At 37.0% G+C, this 19,276-nt stretch overlaps 1 protein-coding gene across 1 annotated transcript in view; it reads right to left on the bottom strand.

Annotated features, from left to right (window-relative positions):
• Nucleotides 1-6,011: 6,011 nt before the first annotated feature.
• MTBP (MDM2 binding protein) overlaps nucleotides 6,012-19,276 on the bottom strand; it is a 54,669-nt gene continuing 41,404 nt past the window's right edge. The window contains exons 16-22 of the mRNA XM_054708565.1: nucleotides 17,754-17,909; nucleotides 14,361-14,456; nucleotides 10,746-11,012; nucleotides 8,958-9,210; nucleotides 8,289-8,402; nucleotides 7,055-7,120; nucleotides 6,012-6,212 (exon numbers count right to left, since the gene is read on the bottom strand). Coding sequence (XP_054564540.1) covers nucleotides 6,174-6,212; nucleotides 7,055-7,120; nucleotides 8,289-8,402; nucleotides 8,958-9,210; nucleotides 10,746-11,012; nucleotides 14,361-14,456; nucleotides 17,754-17,909 — 991 coding nt within the window. The 3' untranslated portion in view covers nucleotides 6,012-6,173. The remainder of the gene's footprint in view (nucleotides 6,213-7,054; nucleotides 7,121-8,288; nucleotides 8,403-8,957; nucleotides 9,211-10,745; nucleotides 11,013-14,360; nucleotides 14,457-17,753; nucleotides 17,910-19,276) is intronic.

Raw genomic sequence — 19,276 nt, 5'->3', positions numbered from 1 at the left:
AAATAAACTGATGAATGAAGTGGATCCAGAGACATGGAAGCATGGAACAGTGTGGAACCTTGGAGGGAAGGCAGGGGAGGGTGGGTGGGTGGAAGGTAGTCAACCAAAGACCTATGCATATATGCAAAATCCAAGGACACAAACAATGGGTGGTGAAGGCCTGGGGTGAAGGGGAGGGAGGTTGGAGGGGATCAATGAGGGGGGGGGGGGGAAAAGGGGACATATGTAATACTTTCAACAATAAAGAATTATGTTTAAAAATTTTCTTATAAAGGGCATGGTAGGTTTGCTCAGTGGAGAAAAAAATGGACACATAATAATATGCTTGTACTTGTATAAAATGCCTGGAAAGATACATTAAAAAGCCCTCTTATTATCAGTTATTGCTATAAAATGGGACCAGGACCATGAGTATGACCTTATAAACTTCTTAAATGTGCATTTTAAAATTTTCTTTTGAAAGTTTTCTTTTTATGGGTAAATGTTCTGATAATGGTGAATAATGTTTTTAAGTTGTTTATAAAATCCTGAGTAATAGTACTATTTGTATATATGGCCAGACATTAATGACCATGTCACTTGTTGTCTTCTAAATCGAACTTTGATTTCACAAGGGAAAGCAAGTCTAATACCTCCTTAACTTGACTGAACCATGTCCATGTAGGGTATGGAATCCCACTTGTATGATAGCAGAAAAGCAGCAGGAACCTCTATTTGTGCCTTTTATCCTCGCTATTTTTTTCTTAGACATAATTAAGATTTTTTTTTTGGAAGAGTGTGAGACTCGATGCAGAGAACATTGCTGTGTCAAAGCAAGAGTAGAACAGAGGTGGAGGATGGTGAAAAATGACACCCAAAGGGGACAAGAGTGGGAACTGACGCACAACCAGCCAATCCACTGAGAAGAAGGCACCCCTGGATGAGGTCTCTAACCCTGACTCCAATCTCAGAGGCGGAGCCCATTGGCCTGATGGCTGCAATTCTGCCTTGGCTTGGACCAGGGCCTGGGAATGCTGGAAAAACACAGCCCTTTGTTCTCTTCAAGAAACAAAGCCAATTATATTTTCAGCAACTTTCAACTATAATTCTTTGGATGAATAAAGCTTATTTCCTCCCAAGAACTCAAAGGCAATGTCCAAGAAAGACCCTCATTTCATGCCTCATTAATTGCTGCTTCTCTGCTTTGTAATTCTCACCTGCACAAGGGGTGAAGGAACTGCTTCCTCTGCAAGTTTTCTGGGTCTCACGAGAAAGGCAAATCCAGTCCAAAAGGCAGCTTTCTTTTCTCCGCAAGTAGGGCCTTCAAGCTAAAGCCTTAATAAAGCAAGTTTTTGCAACTTTCCTTCTTGCACTTGGCCTCTCAATGAATTCTTCAATGTGAACGGAACTTAATGTTTATACAAAACAAATGACTGCACAACCTGGTGGCTTACAACACAGCAACGTATTATGTCTCACTGTTCAGTGGGTCGGTTGGGCAGTTCCTTGCTGGTTTTGCCAGGCTCACTCACGTGGCTGTATTTAGCTGGCGCACTTGGTTGGACTGGAAGGTCCCAAATACCTCACCCACTGTCCTACAGCTGGTGGTGACTGTCAGATGGACACCTCCGTTCTCTTCTGGCCCCTCATCATCAGGTAGGCTAAACCAGTCTCTTATGAGACTCCCTTACAGTCAGGGCCAGATTCTAGAAGAGCAAACCAGAAGCTGCAAGGTCCTTGAGCTGCAAGGTTCTAGTTCACACCACGTCACTTATGCTACCATATATGGTTAAAACAAGTCACATTGCCAGCCCAGCTGCAAGGACTAGGGAAACAGACTCCATCTCCTCATTGGAGAAGCCCAAAGCTTTGTGGTCACATTTAACCTACCACATTCCACTCTTTGGTCACAATTATTTTCGTTCTCTTACATGCAAAGTATGCTCATTTCCTCCCAATACAGGCCAAAGTCCAGTATTTCGTGATCTTTATCTGGTCCAGATAGGGATGAGACTTCCTAGGGTGCAGCTTTTTAAAACACAGAATATTGTGACCTAATTAACTAATTAAACTAGTTAACTGGCATTTATACACTGAGTGGCCAGATTATTACGATCTCTGAACGCATAATAATCTGGCCACTCAGTGTGCAGTGTGTGTGTGTGTGTGTGTGTGTGTGTGTGTGTGTGTATTAGAGGCCCGGTGTATGAACTCGTGCATGGGTGGGATCTGGCCAGCCTGGCCAGGGGGAGGGGACATGGGCGGTTGGCCTGCCTGCCTGCTGGTCGAACTCCGGGTCGAGGGGACAATTTGCATATTAGCCTTTTATTATATAGGATATACACTGGCCAGATTATTATGTGTTCAGAGATCATAATAATCTGGCCACTCAGTGTATATCAAACATACGATGCTGAAGGAGGGATAGGATAACTGCAGCAGATACTTCCTTTCATTAAGGACTTGTCACTAGTCCACAGTAATTCTGAAATCCAACTAGGCATGTCATCAGTTCACACGGAACATGAATCAAGATTCATTTCAGTTACCTGGGAGTGGTATCCTAGTCCATTATTTTTGGCTCTGCCTTGTGGGTTCTTTGCTATGACTTTCTAAAAAGTCTCCTGTCCATAAGAAAGTCACTGTTTACAACTAAACATTTTTCTCATCCTGTTACCTTCCTATTGAAATATGGTAGCTAGGGGACCACTTTTCATTGTGATACAAATTCCTTAAAACCTTATGGACTTTCTATTGTGATGAAAATTCAATGAAGAAAGTATAGTTTTTTCAATAAATACTGCTGACACTGGATATCTATATGCAAAAGAATAAAGGTGGATCCTTTCTTCACACCATAAACAAACATTAACTGAAAATGCATCATAAACCTAAATATAAGAAAACTATAAAGTGAGAAGAGAACCCAAAGAACGGGAGGAAATATCTGTAAATCATATATGTGACTAGAGGCCTGGTGCACGAAATTTGTGCACTGGGGGGGGGGGGGGTAGACGAGGTGTGTGTCCCTCAGCCAAGCCTGCACCCTCTCCAATCTGGGACCCCTCGAGGGATGTCTGACTGCCCGTTTAGGCCCAATCCCACTGGGGTCTGGCCTAAACAGGCAGTCAGACATCCCTCTCACAATCCAGGACTGCTGGCTCCCAACTGCTCGCCTGCCTGCCTGCCTGATTGCCCCTAACCGCTTCTGCCTGCCAGCCTGATTGATGCCTAACTGCTCCCCTGCCGGCCCGATTGCCCCTAACTGTCCTCCCCTGGCAGCCTGGTTGCCCCCAACAGCCCTCCCCTGATGGCCTAGTTGCCCCCAACTGCCCTCCCCTGCAGGCCTGGTCCCCCCCAACTGCACTCCCCTGCAGGCCTGGTTGCCCCCAACTGCCCTCCCTGCAGGCTTGGTCCCACCCAACTGCCCTCCCCTACAAGCCTGGGCCTCCCCGCAACTGTCCGCCCCTGCAGGCCTGGTCTCCCCCAACTGCCCTCCTCTGCTGGCCCAGTCACCTCCAACTGCCCTCCCTAGCAGGCCTGGTCTCCCCCAACTGCCCACCTCTACCGGCCCAGTCTCCCCTAACTGTCCTCCCCTGATGGCCTGATCGCCCACAACTGCCTTCCCCTGCAGGCACATTATGGCAGCCATCTTGTGTTCACATGGGGGCAGCCATCTTTGACTACATGGGGGTGGCCATCTTGTGTGTTGGAGTGATAGGCAATTTGCATATTACTCTTTTATTAGATAGGATAAGGGACTAGAATCTAGAATATATAAACAACTCTTACAATTCAATAAAAATACAAATAATTCAATTAAAAAATGGTCAAAGCATTTGAGTAGACATTTCTCCCAAGAAGATATATAAATGGTCAATAAGCACATGACAATATGCTCAATATCATTAGTTATCATGGAAATGCAAATCAAAATCATGAGATACAACTCACACTTCATATCAGTTGTCATATTGTTTAAATCATTAAATAGGTCTTAATAAAGGGTTATATAACCACACCTTTGGTGTGATCTTTTTTCTGAGGCTATTACTTACTTTGAGAATTTTTTGCCATTGGAGATATTGGAAATGGGAAAACATTTTACTTCCCAATCCAAAATTTCCTAAGCCCCTAGTATCTTTTTAAAAATCTGCTAAAAGCCCTAATGGGTTTTGCTCAGTGGATAGAGCATCAGCCTGCGGACTGAAGGTTTCCAGGGTTGATTCTAGTCAAGGGCATGTACCTCAGTTGTAGGCTCCTCCCCGGCCCAGACTTGGTTGGGGGCACCTGCAGGAGGCAACCAATCAATGTGCTTCTCTCACATTGATATTTCTCTCTGTCTTTCCCTCTCTCTTCCACTCTCTCTGAAAATCAATGGAAAATATCCTTGGGTGAGGATTAAAAAAAAAAAAAATCTGCTAAAAGACAGAACAGTACCTTCTTTAGCTCATCTATCTTTTCTATACCCCATTATATTCACCTACATAAACAAAAAATGGCCCTCTGACACTTTTAACATTCTACCTGAGATAACCTTAACTGATGCATAAGTCCATTAGATACAAGTTCTCTCTCTTACAGGCCCAGTTTTGCCAAATGTTATCACCACAACATAACATGGCTGAGCTAGCTGTGCCCTATGGTGCTCTCTTTTCCAAGAAAAAGGTCTCATTCCAAACTTCTCATTTTAAAGAGTGTGAGCTTTCAGCATTATTTCCAGCACCGGTAAATAACTCCCTAGAGAAGCTGATGTCTAAGCTCAGCCTATACTCTCTCTCCCATGTACCTTTAAGGGCCCTCTCATGTTTACCTTATATAAAGGTCAGTTGGGTTCCTCCCCTAAAGCACAGCCCCAAAGCATGTGCAGCTGTACTTCTTCCAGTTTTAGCTTATCCCAAGTGGTGTTTGCCAGATTTCTTGCTTAATGCCCTCTCAGGGGCAAAATAACACCATCAACAAAATGACAACCAGCTAATACCCTTAATAGATAAGAAAGAACCCTTACAAACCAGTGAGAAAAATAAAAATATTCAAAATAAAAAAAAGCAATTAAAGAGTGGCCAATATATATATTTTTTAATGTGCCTCCCCCACCCCTATTTTCAGTCACCAGTAAAGGAAACAGGGGCTCTGCCGGTGGGTAAGCAAAGTGATCTCTTAGAAAGGCAATTTGGAAATATTTACCTAAAATCTTATGACCCACAAAACCCACTCCTAAAAAGTTATACTGAGGAAATATCAATGATGTAGTAGGAAGGTTCCTTAAAGTTTTATTTATAATAGAAAAAAATCAGTCTATATTTTCAACAACAAGGGACTAATTAAACAAATTTTGGTTCATTTGTATTATGCAGTTTTAAAAATAATATATGATATAAAATTCATGATACTTTGTTAAGTGAAAAGCAGACCATAAATTAACATAAACAGATGTAAACACACATATACACACACATATGACCCCAATTTTGAAAAGATTTTTAAAATAATTGCATATAATATTAACAGAGGTTACCTAAAGATAAATGGGGCCAATGTTGGAATTTGTTCCACTCTTCTTTGTATTTTCTGCATTTTTCCAGATCTTCTACAATGAGGAAAAGATATTTTCTGGGGATATGTATTGAGTCACCTTTGCTATATCTTATTTTCACAATTTTTGCCCATTCTTTTTTGATCCCAAATAAACATTAGTACTAGCCCCCAGTGGTGGCGCTGGAGCAGGGTAACTGTTTGAATTTTTTTGGCAATACTTTCTAAATCAGAAGCTGTCCAATAAATTATGCTGTTGAAACACATGAGAAAAGTCATTTGCACTCTCTTACTTGGGGCTCAATAATTTAAATAGACCTAAGAAAAAAGACATTTACTAAGAAGTAAAGAAATATCTTTTTCTATTTATTGGAATAATTAAATAACCAAGAGTAAAAAGTTCAAAACATATATACAAATATTAACTTTAAAAATTTAAAATATAATTAAACTATAAAATATATATATATAATTAAAAATAGATTAACTGAGCATCCTTAAAACTATATAAATATGGGATTACTTATGAAATCCTTTACAGATATAACATCTATTATTTGAATAAAGTTTGAAATTTGTTTATAATGTTCAAACTAAGAGAGGAAGTAGTGAGTAATAGCTTGCCCAATTAACAATTGTCCAAAGAGAATGATTCTGTGTTATTTTTTGCTTGTCTTTTCTAATACCCATTCAATCACCTAGGGGGAGAAAAAAATATGGTTATGGTTCATTTCTATTGAAAATATAAGTGATAGAAAAAGATACTGCTAAAACTTCAAAAGACTATAGAAGAAATTTTAAAAGAAAAAATAACATGTCACAATCTCAAAACCTATTTTATCTTAAAAACACATTTTATTTTCTAACTGGAGAGCACGTTTTGCTTGACTTCCACTGCAGAATATTATAACTTCCCACTGAACCAAATACGGATTCTGCTCTATTTTCTCACCTTTATTTTAAAATGTTTCAGCCCTAGCCGGTGTGGCTTAGTGGATAGGGCGTAGGCCTGCAACTGAAGGGTCCCAGGTTTGATTCCAGTCAAGGGCGCATGCCTGGGTTGCGGGCTCGATCCCCAGTAGGGGGTGAGCAGGAGGCAGCTAATCAATGATTCTCTCTCATCACTGCTGTTTCTCTCTCTCTCTCTCTCTCTCTCTCTCTCTCCCCCTTACTCTCTGAAATCAATAAGAATATATTTTAAAAAAAGATTTTAAAGAGGAAAAGGGTCCCTCTGCCATGAGATACTTAAAAAAAAATGTTTCAAATGTTTTCAAAGGGTCACTAGAAAGAAATCAAACCAAACTTTTCAATCAGTGAACCAAAATGGATTAATTTTTCCAGCTCTTTGGATGATTTATTTTAAAATTTTCCTTTCTTAGCATCATTATAGAAATTCTTGTTCACAGAGCAACCTGCTGGCCAATGTCTAATACTAAGTATCTCAAAGAGCATCCTTATTGTATAGACAACAGCATCAAAGCTACTCTCAAATACAACAGAAATTTGACTAAATGTAGTTTTGTGGGAATAACTGATTTACCTGTACAGCATTGTTGTTTGCGGTTTTCTTCATTTCTTCAAATAGACCCCTTGAAGTTTTAAGATCCTAAACATAACAAAATACAGCATTTTATAACTTGCACATTAAATTATAGAGGACAGTCATTAGTAAATAACTTTGAGATTATCCTTTATATTTTGACATTTCTTGTGTGAGAAGCATTCCTTTAAAATCTGCTAATCCTTGGCTATCCAGTCATCTTTGAAAAGAGATACTGAAAATCTTACTGGAAGCTCTGTCTTGTGTGTAGTTTATACACTGGTGGCTTTACACAGTAGGGTGATCGGGGGCCAGTTGGCTTTTTTTTTTAATGCAGCCTCTGATTCTTTTTTCTCCAGAGACTATTTCCTGCCCTATCAGGGGTGGGGAAGAAAACTAAAAGGAATAGACCTTGTAGTTAGCACTGTGAGAGAGGGACATGTGAGCAAGTTGAAGGTTCCCCAGCTCCCTTTGTAGAACTTGACTGAATTCCCCTGTTTTCCATGAGAGCTGGTGTCTTCGAGTCTGAGCAGGTCAGAGACTGTGGCAGCTGAATTGGTTTGTGTCTCATTGGTATTCTACTAGGTGAGCATTTAGGTCATGAATTCATTTGCTCGTCTACACCACACTTCCATTTGCTTTGTTCAACAATCTACTGAAAAACATGTCTACATTTTTTTCTTTCCTCTTTTCTTGGGTTTTTATACTTGAATACTATCTATCTGGAGAGATTTTAGAAAGAAGGTGAATTTAATACATGTGGTCAATATGCAGTTTTAACCAGGAATCCACATAAAACTGTGATTCAAATCTGAAACTCAACCCTGGAGATAATCTACCACACCATGTAAATTTCAGAAAACTGTCATCTGAATGCCTAATCTCCCCAATATCTTACAACTAGTTGATAATGGATCCAAAATTAGAAACTGGGTCTAGTAGCCTTTTCACTACATATTAAAATGACTAATTAAATATTTCTTGAAGCTTATTATCAACTTTAATCAAAGGCTTATGAGAGAAATATTGAGGATACCAATTAAAATGTGGTTTTGTATATATGAGGACTAAAATAAAATAAATCGAAATATTTTAGCTCCAATTTTTCTATCTGCATTTTAAAAAGAATCTGGCAACAAGTTATAAGCAATCGGTATGAAAAATACTAACCATTATTTCAAATAGGAACTGAGAACATGACCTCCATTTGCCATTAGTAGAGGAGAGACCGTACCTTAAGGTAGAACTTGGAGATCTCAAAGAGACGCTGACTGCAGGCCGTGAAGCACTCGTGTGCCTCAGTGATACTGTGCTTCTTCAGGGTTTCAGTCACCACTTCCTTCAACATCTTCAATAGAACATAAGACATGACTAATATTTTGTGGAAAAGGCACAAACGTTACTTCAGCTTTGAAGTTAAATTCTATACATTACACAATCATGTAGCCATGCTAAAGACAAAACTGAGAAGAGATCTGAAATGTCTACAAAGTCACACGTGTCACAGGGTAATATCTGTTAGCAAGAAGTGACTGGAGTATCTTAAGAGGAGAATTAAAATTGTGGCTTCTGAACTGAAATGTGAGTGTAGAAGCCATACATGGCAGTGTACTTATTTTTTTTACTGGAAAATTTTAAACACTGAAAAGTAGAGAGAAGATTTTATAACAAATCTCTATCTCAATACATCTATCAACTACTATCAAGGAGGATCGATCTGTGGCTAATTTTGATTCATTTACCAGCCACCACTTTCCCATTACCCTTCTTACACTGGATTATTTAAAAGTAAATTATAGATACCATTTTATTTCATTCATAAAAATTTTAGGCACACATTTGATACGAATCAAAGGAATTTCTTGCCATATAGAATTAAGAGAGAGAGGAAATAAACCGTTACCCGTGTATGTTTCTGTGATCTTGACTCCTTAGTTTGCCTCAGTGCTTTTGATTCATGCACACTTTTTTGACCTGAACTGGCCTTTGTAGTGACTCTTGGAGTTTTATAGCTATGAACGGGAACAGATGGACAAGTCATAGATAATGCTCTCTCGGGCTGTGGCTTTTTGGATGTCACTGCATGGTGGTGATGACTTGTATTGCTACTCATCTGAGAAAGAAGAGAATCTGAACTTTCAGATTTCACAAGTCTACTGTGGGGGGAAAAAATCAAAAAACATAGATTAAGTGAGTCAACAATGAGGTCCATTTTCTGTCCTAAATGTTACAGCTATATCCTTTGAAACATAAACCCAAGAAAAGCAAACAAAATTTCTTGCTACTACCTCCTTAAATAAACAATCAACAACATCATATTATGCAGTTGCTCCCTTAGTTCTTCAAATGAGTGACTAAAACACAGAATTTCAGCAATATTACTATTGCCCTCCCCATGAATTCACAATTTCTCACATAAATCAGCTAGGGAATGCCTGGTGGTGCTATTTATAGACTCAATACTTATTTGTTAAGTACTTATACTTTTTTATTAAATAATTTTTCCAAAGAAACCATAACCTATGGTTTGGTTTCTGTGTACCTATGCAACTACCTGTGCAAAATAAAAGTTAAAACAAATACAAATAAAGCTGACTCTTGCTTTAACCTTTCTAAATGCTTAAATTTCCTTTTACAAGGCAGGGTCTCAGAGTCTTCAATTCTGCTATCCAATAGGCCACAATATACTTTGTTTCTGGAACGCGTCAGAGAAGAACACTGTCACAAAATACGGTATCCTAAATGAATTTGCTTTTTAGCTTTGTCAGGTATAAAAAGGACCATGAATTTTTAAAGTCCTCATGAAAATAATTTAGTTATTTCAATTCAGAGAAATAGTGTTCTAATATTATAGTTGTTCAAAAAAAGATTTGAACATTTCACTTTTACATATTTCATACTTTTTGAAAGTTTTAAAAACAATAATTTAAGACTTTCTTTAGATGCCAAAGACCTAAAGTTGACAAAGATTCTGAAGATAAATAAGTTCAAGTATTTGAACATTTAATAGTTAGCAAAAAAAGTATGCAGAAAAGTTTCACATAATGCATTATTATATTATGTAGGCTTTAAATCTTTATTTATATGAAGCAAGAGGTATTTATTTATTTGAGAGAGGGAGATGGAAACATCCATTTGCTGTTTCACTTATTTATGCATTCATTAGTTGATTCTTCTATGTGCCCTGATCCAGGGCTCGAACCCGAAACCTTGGTATATCAGTACACCATTCTAACCAACTGAGCTACCTTGCCAGGGCCAGAAACAGGTGATTTTAAAATGGTATTTCCTGGAACCCCCCTTTAAGAAGCCAATGTAAACAGGAGCTGTGAGGGAGAGGGAATGAAGAGCATCCCCAAACACCCTCTTCCACAGAGCAGCACAGCTGCTTCATCTATTACATAAAGATCTCCAGCGTTCCGTGGCTGGAAAACTTTACAATCCATTGTGTTAATGGATTGTATATTAGCATATAAAGCAAGCAAAAGTGTATTTTTTCCAAGTCATTTGTTCTTATAACTTATAAGCAAATCATCAACTGCTCACAATACAAACAAAATTCCTGGTATGAAAGAATCTAAAATCTATGCAGAAAACAACTGAAAAATATGAAAGATTACTATGGGGGGAAAATCACCTAAGGGCTAACACACTTTCTGTCCAGATACTATGTGTGTGTACTTAAGAGCACCTTCTTTTGGGATCCAGGCAGTTCAGGTCTCTCGATCTCCTTTTCAACCGGGATGCTTCAGTCCGGAGCTCACTCTGTAAAGCTTCTCCGTCAGGGACACTTCCAGGCTCGGACAGAACCGCAGGGGATGGGAGAGGGCTCAGCACCGTGGGTACCGGAAAACTCTCTCTGGTGCAAGTAGTTTGAGTTTCATAACGAATAAGACGAGACTGAAGTTCAGAAAATCCCCCATCTCTTTCTAAAGATTTTCGATCATCCAAGCAATATCTAAACAAGAGAAAGATCCTGAAAACCAAAGCCCTCATGACAGCAATTAGACAACAAAACATTTACTTAAAAAGTTCTTATTTCACTTCCTAATAACCGTTAGAAGGTTGAGCGAATGGCTGACTTCCTTCACAAGTTTTTCTCGCCTGTAGATGACATGGCAAGAGATTTAAAAATCTGAAGCACAATCTGATTCCTCTTTCCATCACTCTCTCCTCTCCCTTCCTCTCTCTGAAATCAATAAAAACATATTTTTAAGAAATAAAATAAAAACGGTCTAGGGGATTCTAAAGAAGCTCCCACTTAAATATGACTAAGGTAAATTTAGTTCAAACAAAAGTCCAATCTGTAATCATTGCACAAAAGGATAACAGCCAAAAACATGAATACTTTAAATAAAAGGTTTAGCTAAATTCACGTTTATTTGGAAAACATACCTAACTTTTTGATGTTAGAGGAAAAACATAACCTCTCAAATAAGAAATTCTTTCCCCAAATATCAGAAATGAAAAGCCTCAACAAATGGCATTATCTTTTCATGATTTAGTAGTTATCTCTGAGTTGCCTGTTGTTAACAATTTACAATTCTGAATTATTTAGATTTAAATTAGCATTTTATATAGGACTTCTTTCAGAAATGATATATTATTGGATGTTGTAGCTCCTATTGCTCATTCTAAAGTCCTCAAATCCAATGTCTTTTCCACACTCAGACAGAAGTTTAATGTCTTAGTTTCTTGTAGCATGTTCAATTATGTTGTTCCTTGTAATTCTGAGTAGTATGACTCTGAGTACATATACTAGTTTATTAATCCCTACTCCTATTGTACACCTAGGCTGTTTCCAGAAGGGGTTATTATGAATAACACTGCTCTGTACGTTCTTGTACAAGTCTTTTTGCAAAGTTACATTTACAGTTCTCTTAGGCAAATACCTCATAATGGAATTTCTGAGACACAGGATCTGGGAATTCAAGTTTTATAAGAAACTGCCAGATCCTCTTCTGACGTAGTTATGTCATTTTATACTCCCACCATCAATGTGCAGGAGTGCTGATTGTGCCATAGATTGCCAACATCTACCAGTCTTTTCAATTTTAGCAATTCTGGTGGTGACACGGAATTTTATTTTATGGATGTTCTACATTTTACTTAACCAAGCCCCTAAGGTTAGACATATTTCTAATATCTCTTATTTAAAATAACACTGTGAATACCTTTGCATAACGTTCAGTGTACATCACTAATTTTTTCATTAAGCAAAATTAAGCAAACAGATGTTATCAACATTTGAAAAATTTTCTATTCTACATTTCTTGCTAAGATCACTTCTGATATTTATTTTTGACTTGCTATGTTGAAGGGGTTCTTTTTCACTGTGTGTAAACTGGAAATAGCTGGTTAGAGAAAAACAATTCATTTTATATATTTTTCAAATTCTTCTACTTCTAGTAGTCTTTCAAATCTCTTCTCAACAAAACAACAAATAAACAAAACTTTTGATCTCCTTTTCAATACATATAACTCTTTCAAACTCTTTAGTTTTCTTCATTTTAATTCACTGGCTATAACATAAAGAAAAATTATTTTTTTAAAAAGTGGTGGCTGCAGATATCTTTTCTTGCACCCGATTTTAATGGGAGTTTCATTTTGATGCTCAAAAATAAAGTAACTGAAGATTTTGCCTCTAGTGTCAAACATAACTATTCCTTCAATAAAATAAATCTTATTTAAATGTATCAAGGAACCAAAACATTCCTAGAATGACTTGTTGGGTGGCGACCATCTGTATTTTCTCAGATTGCACTACTATCTACCCAATGTGCTTGAGCTAGAACACTAAAAAAATTCATATCTCCTTCTTTCTCACCCCAACATCTAATTGGTTTCTCAAGTTCTTTACATGGCTCTTAAGTTTGTATTTTCCTTCCTGTTTTCCCTGTCTTGATAGATGTCTTTCAACATCTCTTACTTAAAATACTTCAAAGGACAGTTTATCAAAAGACAATGAGATTTCTTTCAATGAAACAAACCTAAGCATCTAATTTCATGCTTTAAAAATAAAAGTTTTCTACTGCCCCCAAAATAAAGATCACTTTCCCTTCCATGCCAACAATGGTCTTCAATTACTTCATGATATGGCCTCATTATTATACAATATACTTATTACTTTTACTAAAAAATGAAACTGTGCCCTGCTGGCTTAGTTCAATGGTTGAGTGTCAACCTATGGATCAGGGTGTCACGGTTCGATTCCCGATCAGGGCACATGCCTGGGTTGCAGGCTCGATCCCCAGTGTGGGGCATGCAGGAGGCTGCCAATCAGTGATTCTCTCTCATCACTGATGTTTCTATCTCTCTCAACCTCTCCCTTCCTCTCTGAAATCAATAAAAATAAAAAAACAAAGAAAAAAAACCCGAAACTGCAATTTCCTCTAACTAGAATTTGTACCTCCGTACTTCATCCATCCCCCAGATATTCCCTTTTTGCCAGGTAAACTCCTAATCATTCTTTCAAACTTAGTTCCGACTTCCTCTTTGAAATTCTCTCAAATCGTTCCTGGCGTTAATTTGTTCCATCCACTGGGCCATTATCTACCTGTATTTCAACACTGTATTTACATCATGTGTTTCAAGTTTGCAAGCCAATCAAAAGAGTATATTTCTACTGTTCACTGATAAACTTAAAAGTTGTTTCTTAAAGATTAAGGTAAAATTAAGTCCTTTTCTATTTCAATTTATGAAAAATCAGTGTAAAAGAATGTTTTGCTTTAAGAATGTGAAATATTTTCCAAAATGAACCTGTAGTCTTGAAAATTTATCGTAAAACATATTATCACCATCTTGTCCTTGTGAAAATGGTAGGTGTGCACATGCCCTTGGAAACTGCTAATACCTTTAAGCAAGAGAATCCTTTGAAATTTTATTCAAACTGGTCAATTAAGATTCTACAAAAATGCACACAATATGAACATGTTACAAATGGGAATACATTTCATCTAATAGCATCTGAGCAATCACAGTGTAATTAGTGACCAGGGAATATTAATGTGACCAGAAATAGTGTAAATATATTCATAATACAGGCACCAAAATAATTCTGATTAAAATATCTAGTAACTAATAGTAGGATGTTTAAATGCTATAAAACTGATTAATTATTCAATAACCTTGTTTTTTACAATAGAAGACAAATTATTTGTGTATGTACTACTTTGTTTTTTGACGTATTTTCTCTTTGGCTCTATATCTCAATTTATATCATTTTATTATATTTACTCTTAAAACTCAAATAAGATAAGCTACATCAGCAACATGCAGAAGAGTTAAGGGTAAATAAAAAACTTACTCAATTCCATGATAATGACACACTGAGGCTTTTTCAAAAGGTAAAACTTGAAGTTTCCGAGGACTGAGTTCTGGGGTCAGAACAAAAGTCTTTTCCCTGAAATAAAAATTTTTAAATTTGTATTTGAAGTTTATTTAGTGACAAAGAAAATGCTAGAAAATGTCTAAATAAAGAAATCTGACTTCCCTCAGTTCAATGAATCTTACATAGGGTAAAAATGAAGATTTTTACCCTTTCTTATTATCAGAAAGGGTAATAAGAAAATGAAGCAGGGATAGGCCTATGGATTTTGTCTCTTACGTTTTCTGTGCCTCAAGTTTCTGAAATTCTAATGTCACTTATTTCACAAAACTATTCTGAGACATGGATAAAGCAAGAATGGAAAATGATCTGTAGAGGAAATTCAAGAGGAAGCATTATTCTGGGATTTTTTTTTTTTTCTCTTGATGTAATGGACTAATGTCTATGCATTTAGTTAAATTCTGTTTTTGCAGAAGAATAATTAAAGTCAACTTAAATCTCTGGAAACAAAGGTTGTATTCACTTCCTACTATAACACATGGTACCTAGATTTTTCTTTACCCAGGAATGTAGTCATCTTGACATGGACTTTAAGAGTAAGCAAGCTTTTAAATATTACAAATTATTAGAGGCTGATTTCAGTTCTTCTGAGGTAGATTTTCAATCAGCAGGTATGTTAAAACAAATCATATGTTGAGCCCTAGCTGGTTTGGCTCAGTGGACAGAACATTGGCCTGCAGACTGAAAGGTCCTAGGTTCGATTCCCGTCAAGGGCAAGTACCTTGGTTGCAGGCTCCTCCCAGGCCCAAGTCCTGGTCGGGGTTTGTGCAGGAGGCAACCAATAGATGTGTTTCTCTCACACTGGTGTTTCTCTCTCTTTCCCTCTCTCTTCCACTCTCCCTAAAAAAGCAATGGAAAAATATCCTCAGGTGAAGATTAAAAAAGCAACACCTAATTATATGGTGAGCTTACATGAAGTATCCAGGCTTCAACCTTCCCATGCCTAGGGTACATCAAAATCTTGGGAGGAAGGTCACTGTAATTAGGTTAAGCTCTTCTGGTTAGTCTAATGGGTGGCTGCCTCCTCTGCCTAAGTTGGAGGCACTGGTCTAAGATACCTCTGATCATGTTCCTGAAGCTCAGATGGGTGGAGTGGGAAAGGGAGAATTATGCATCAGTGATCTTTACATAACAATGAAATGCCAGGGGCTTGAATTCAGATTTGGAAATGGTATATAGAAAGGCAAGTAGATAGTAGAATACAAACAATAAATCTCCTATCACATATCCCCCTCTGTGGCATTAGTAATTTGTCATACATTCTCCTCTGTGGCATCAGTAATTAGTAAATGTGGCACCGCCCATTTGTCACTGAAAATCGTGTAGGGTACTATGATAAGCATTCGTAATTATTACATTAAAATGTAAGACATATGCTCCTTAATAAATTCTAAAAAACCAGAATTTATATTCTAATGCATCTATTTAAAGTGATCGCGAAAAGTAACACTAATAAACTGCAATGACCCTAGTATTTTGATGAGTTACTATAAACGCGAACATTTTGTAAGACAAAACTCTTTAGGCACCTGCCATTTATTTCACTTTTTTCCTTTACTATGTTGTATCCATTTCTTATTTCAAGCACTCTCAGCAACTTTATCTATTTTTGCTTAATTTTACTCACACTTTCTTTCTAAAAGAAACATTTTAATAAATATGTATTTTGTCAATATTTAACATTTCTTTGGGATATTCATAGGAGTTATGCCTGAACTTTAATTTACTATAGCGTTTTGAATGGCTCCTTGCATAAGGTAAGCATTTAATAAGAGTCCACAAGTTCTTGATTCACTGCCATGAAAACTTGCCTTTAATAGAAAACATATTTGATAATAATGCAGTTCTTGACTAATACCAAGGAACTATATCAAACTTCCCTAAAGAAATTACTTGTAAACTACAGAAATAATTAAATATATCTCCCCTACTACACTGCATTCAGAAAGACCTGTGGCCACAAGAGTAAAGACCTACATAATTCAGTTTGGGCAGACCCATCTGATTCTACCAGTTCATGCTTCATGATTTAGAAAGATACTAATCTAAAACTAAATAGAAGAAAATGTGTATATACTTTTTGACTTTCTAGGTTCCCACAAAAAAGGGTATCAATCTCTCAAAGATAGGAGAAAAAGAAAATTACCCTAAAATTACACAATTTTACCCTAGCCGGTTTGGCTCAGTGGATAGAGCATCGGCCTGCCAACTGAAGGGTCCCAGGTTCGATTCCGGCCAAGGGCATATGCCCGGGTTGCAGACTTGATCCCCAGTAGGGGGCGTGCAGGAGGCAGCCAATGAGTGATTCTTTCTCACCATTGATGTTTCTATCTCTCTATCCCTCTCCCTTCCTCTCTGAAATCAATAAAAGTATATTAAAAAATAAAATAAAATTACACAATTTTTGTCATTAAGATCATTAAGTCATTAAGACCCAGAGTCAAGATGCTCAAGTTTTCAAAGTCACTCCCTCTCTCTGTAGTGAACATGCACATGAAGGCAAAAAGCTCTATTATTATTTCTGAAATATAACTACTTTCAAATAGAGCCTTTCCAAAATTTACCTTTAAAATCAGTATTTGTCAAAATAACCTTTGTAAAAGTGTCTGAAATGATCTATAATGTTTAGTGTCCTTTGAAAGGGTTTTCAAAATAATGAATTAACAAAAAAAAATTGGGGGTGTGAACCAATTATTCAAATCTCACAGGTATTTGATGTCATGATTTTAGCTGCAATTAGTCAACTACAGCAACATCCAGTTTTTATTAACTAGTAACTTAGTAGAAATTATCTTGGAAGTCAAATTAGTTATAAATTATCCATGGAGACAATGAATTCTTACTTACTGTTATGGTTTCAAAAGAATTTTTATTACATTTTCCTATTTTTTCAGTTGAAAAACTGTTTTTTGTTACTATTAGGCATGACTGACAATGTCATGACAAGTACATAGCAGCAAAATCAAAACTAGACAGTAATACAGAAACGAGAATGAAAAATATGTATTTGCAAGCCAGATTATAATTTTTTCTTAAAAAGAACCATCCTTTGTATACAAAGTAGAAACTACTAGCTTTCATAGGGAATATGCTGAGGTTGCTTTTATTATTTGTTTCCCTTATATTCAATACCACAAAACACTAGGACATTTGGTAAAATGTGAGGATTATGGCCAACTGATAAACACTGAGATCAAATTGAGAAGTTTGCCTAAGTGGCACAGGACACTAGTAAACAGGGAAATGAGATGCCGTGTGTTTTTTCAATGATTTTTTAAAAAATTAACTGGAAATTATAAGTTTATAACTTACCCCTTTTGAATCTGTAAAGGTTGAAGATCTCCAACTGGTAATCCATCTGAGGTAAAGAATTTCAGCAATTCTTTAGCATCCAATAACGTGGTCGAATCCCGTGCACCCTCCTTGTGGCCCAGCAACTGTTCAGATGAGCGAGGAAATGAACCAGCTCTAGGAAAATAATGTTATGTAGATTTATTAAAAGCGGATTAGAATTCCTCATAATCAGGAAAAGATGACATGAGCAGAAACCGGAAAAATACACAAAGAAAATTGAAGAACTACACATTTAGGAAGAAAATAAAGTAAAATCTTTGGAAATCATTTAATATCGAAGTGTATTTTTAAAAAGCTGTACTAGTAGATGACAGTTACCATAACTTGCAGTTACCATGTCAACAAGGCTACTACTTAACTAAGTTATATTCTTATAAACTAAAGGCCCAGTGCATGAAATCGTGAACGGGTGGGCCGGCGAACGGACCGATGGGCACTGTGGGAGGTTGGCCGCTGAGGGGAGGGGCCACAGAAGGTTGGCCGACTGGGGGGAGGGGCCATGGAAGTTTGGCTATGGGAGTGTACTGACCACCAGGGGGCAGCTCCTGCGTTAAGCATCTGCCCCCTGTGGTCAGTGTGCATCATAGCATCCAGTTGTTAGGTAGCTTAGGCTTTTATATATATAGATGATGGCATGACTAATTATTTAGTAGCATGAAGTTATCAAATTCATAAAATTTAAATCAAAACTCTCTTGTATATTCTGAAACCCCACAATATTTTAAATTTTAAAGGTTGAGACAAAATGATCCAATTTTCTATGAACTTGAAAGATTACTTGAAGCACAACCATGAAATGAGGCAGTAATCAGAAATCTCTCCAAGGTCCCTTCTAGCCACGATTATGCCACTATGATTAAGCACTGAATTATTATACCTGACATATACGCAGGACTGTATACTTTTCAAACTATTTCACATACAATATAGTCTTAATCCTCCCAAATTTTCTTGAAAAAGACAGGATAGTTCTTACTTCAAAATCAAGTTAGCACCTGAAAATAAGTACTTTGTAAAGTGAAAATCAGCACACCAAGCCTAAAAAAAATCATATTCCTATTTTTCAGATGAAGACACGAATGCACATAGTTTGCATTACAGAGCCAGGGTGACACAGCTATTTGAAATGACAGTCAGAAGTAGACTGACTCTAAATTGGGTACTATTTCTACTCCATCACTCTATAAACCCGAAAAGCTCTTAAAAAGTTTTAGAAACTGGGAAGAGAAAAACACTTTAGTTTCAGAGCATTTTAAAGGTTATATCAAGTACTGAGTCACAGATTATGCTATGGCCTGTCACCAAAGCATACATAAAACCTTACAATACTGGCACAGAAAACTATTTCCTGACTTCATATCAATTCAATTCTTTCCTGGTTATTTTCATACTCAAATCAAGCATTTTTACTGATAATTATGATAAAAATGATGACATTATGGGTTAGGACTGACATTTCTATATGTTAACGATCAATAATG

This window comes from Eptesicus fuscus, chromosome 19, assembly GCF_027574615.1.
Source record: "Eptesicus fuscus isolate TK198812 chromosome 19, DD_ASM_mEF_20220401, whole genome shotgun sequence".
Taxonomy (NCBI): Eukaryota; Metazoa; Chordata; class Mammalia; order Chiroptera; family Vespertilionidae; genus Eptesicus; species Eptesicus fuscus.
Note: the sequence above shows the minus strand (reverse complement) of the source record. Positions and strands in the feature narration are given on the sequence as shown.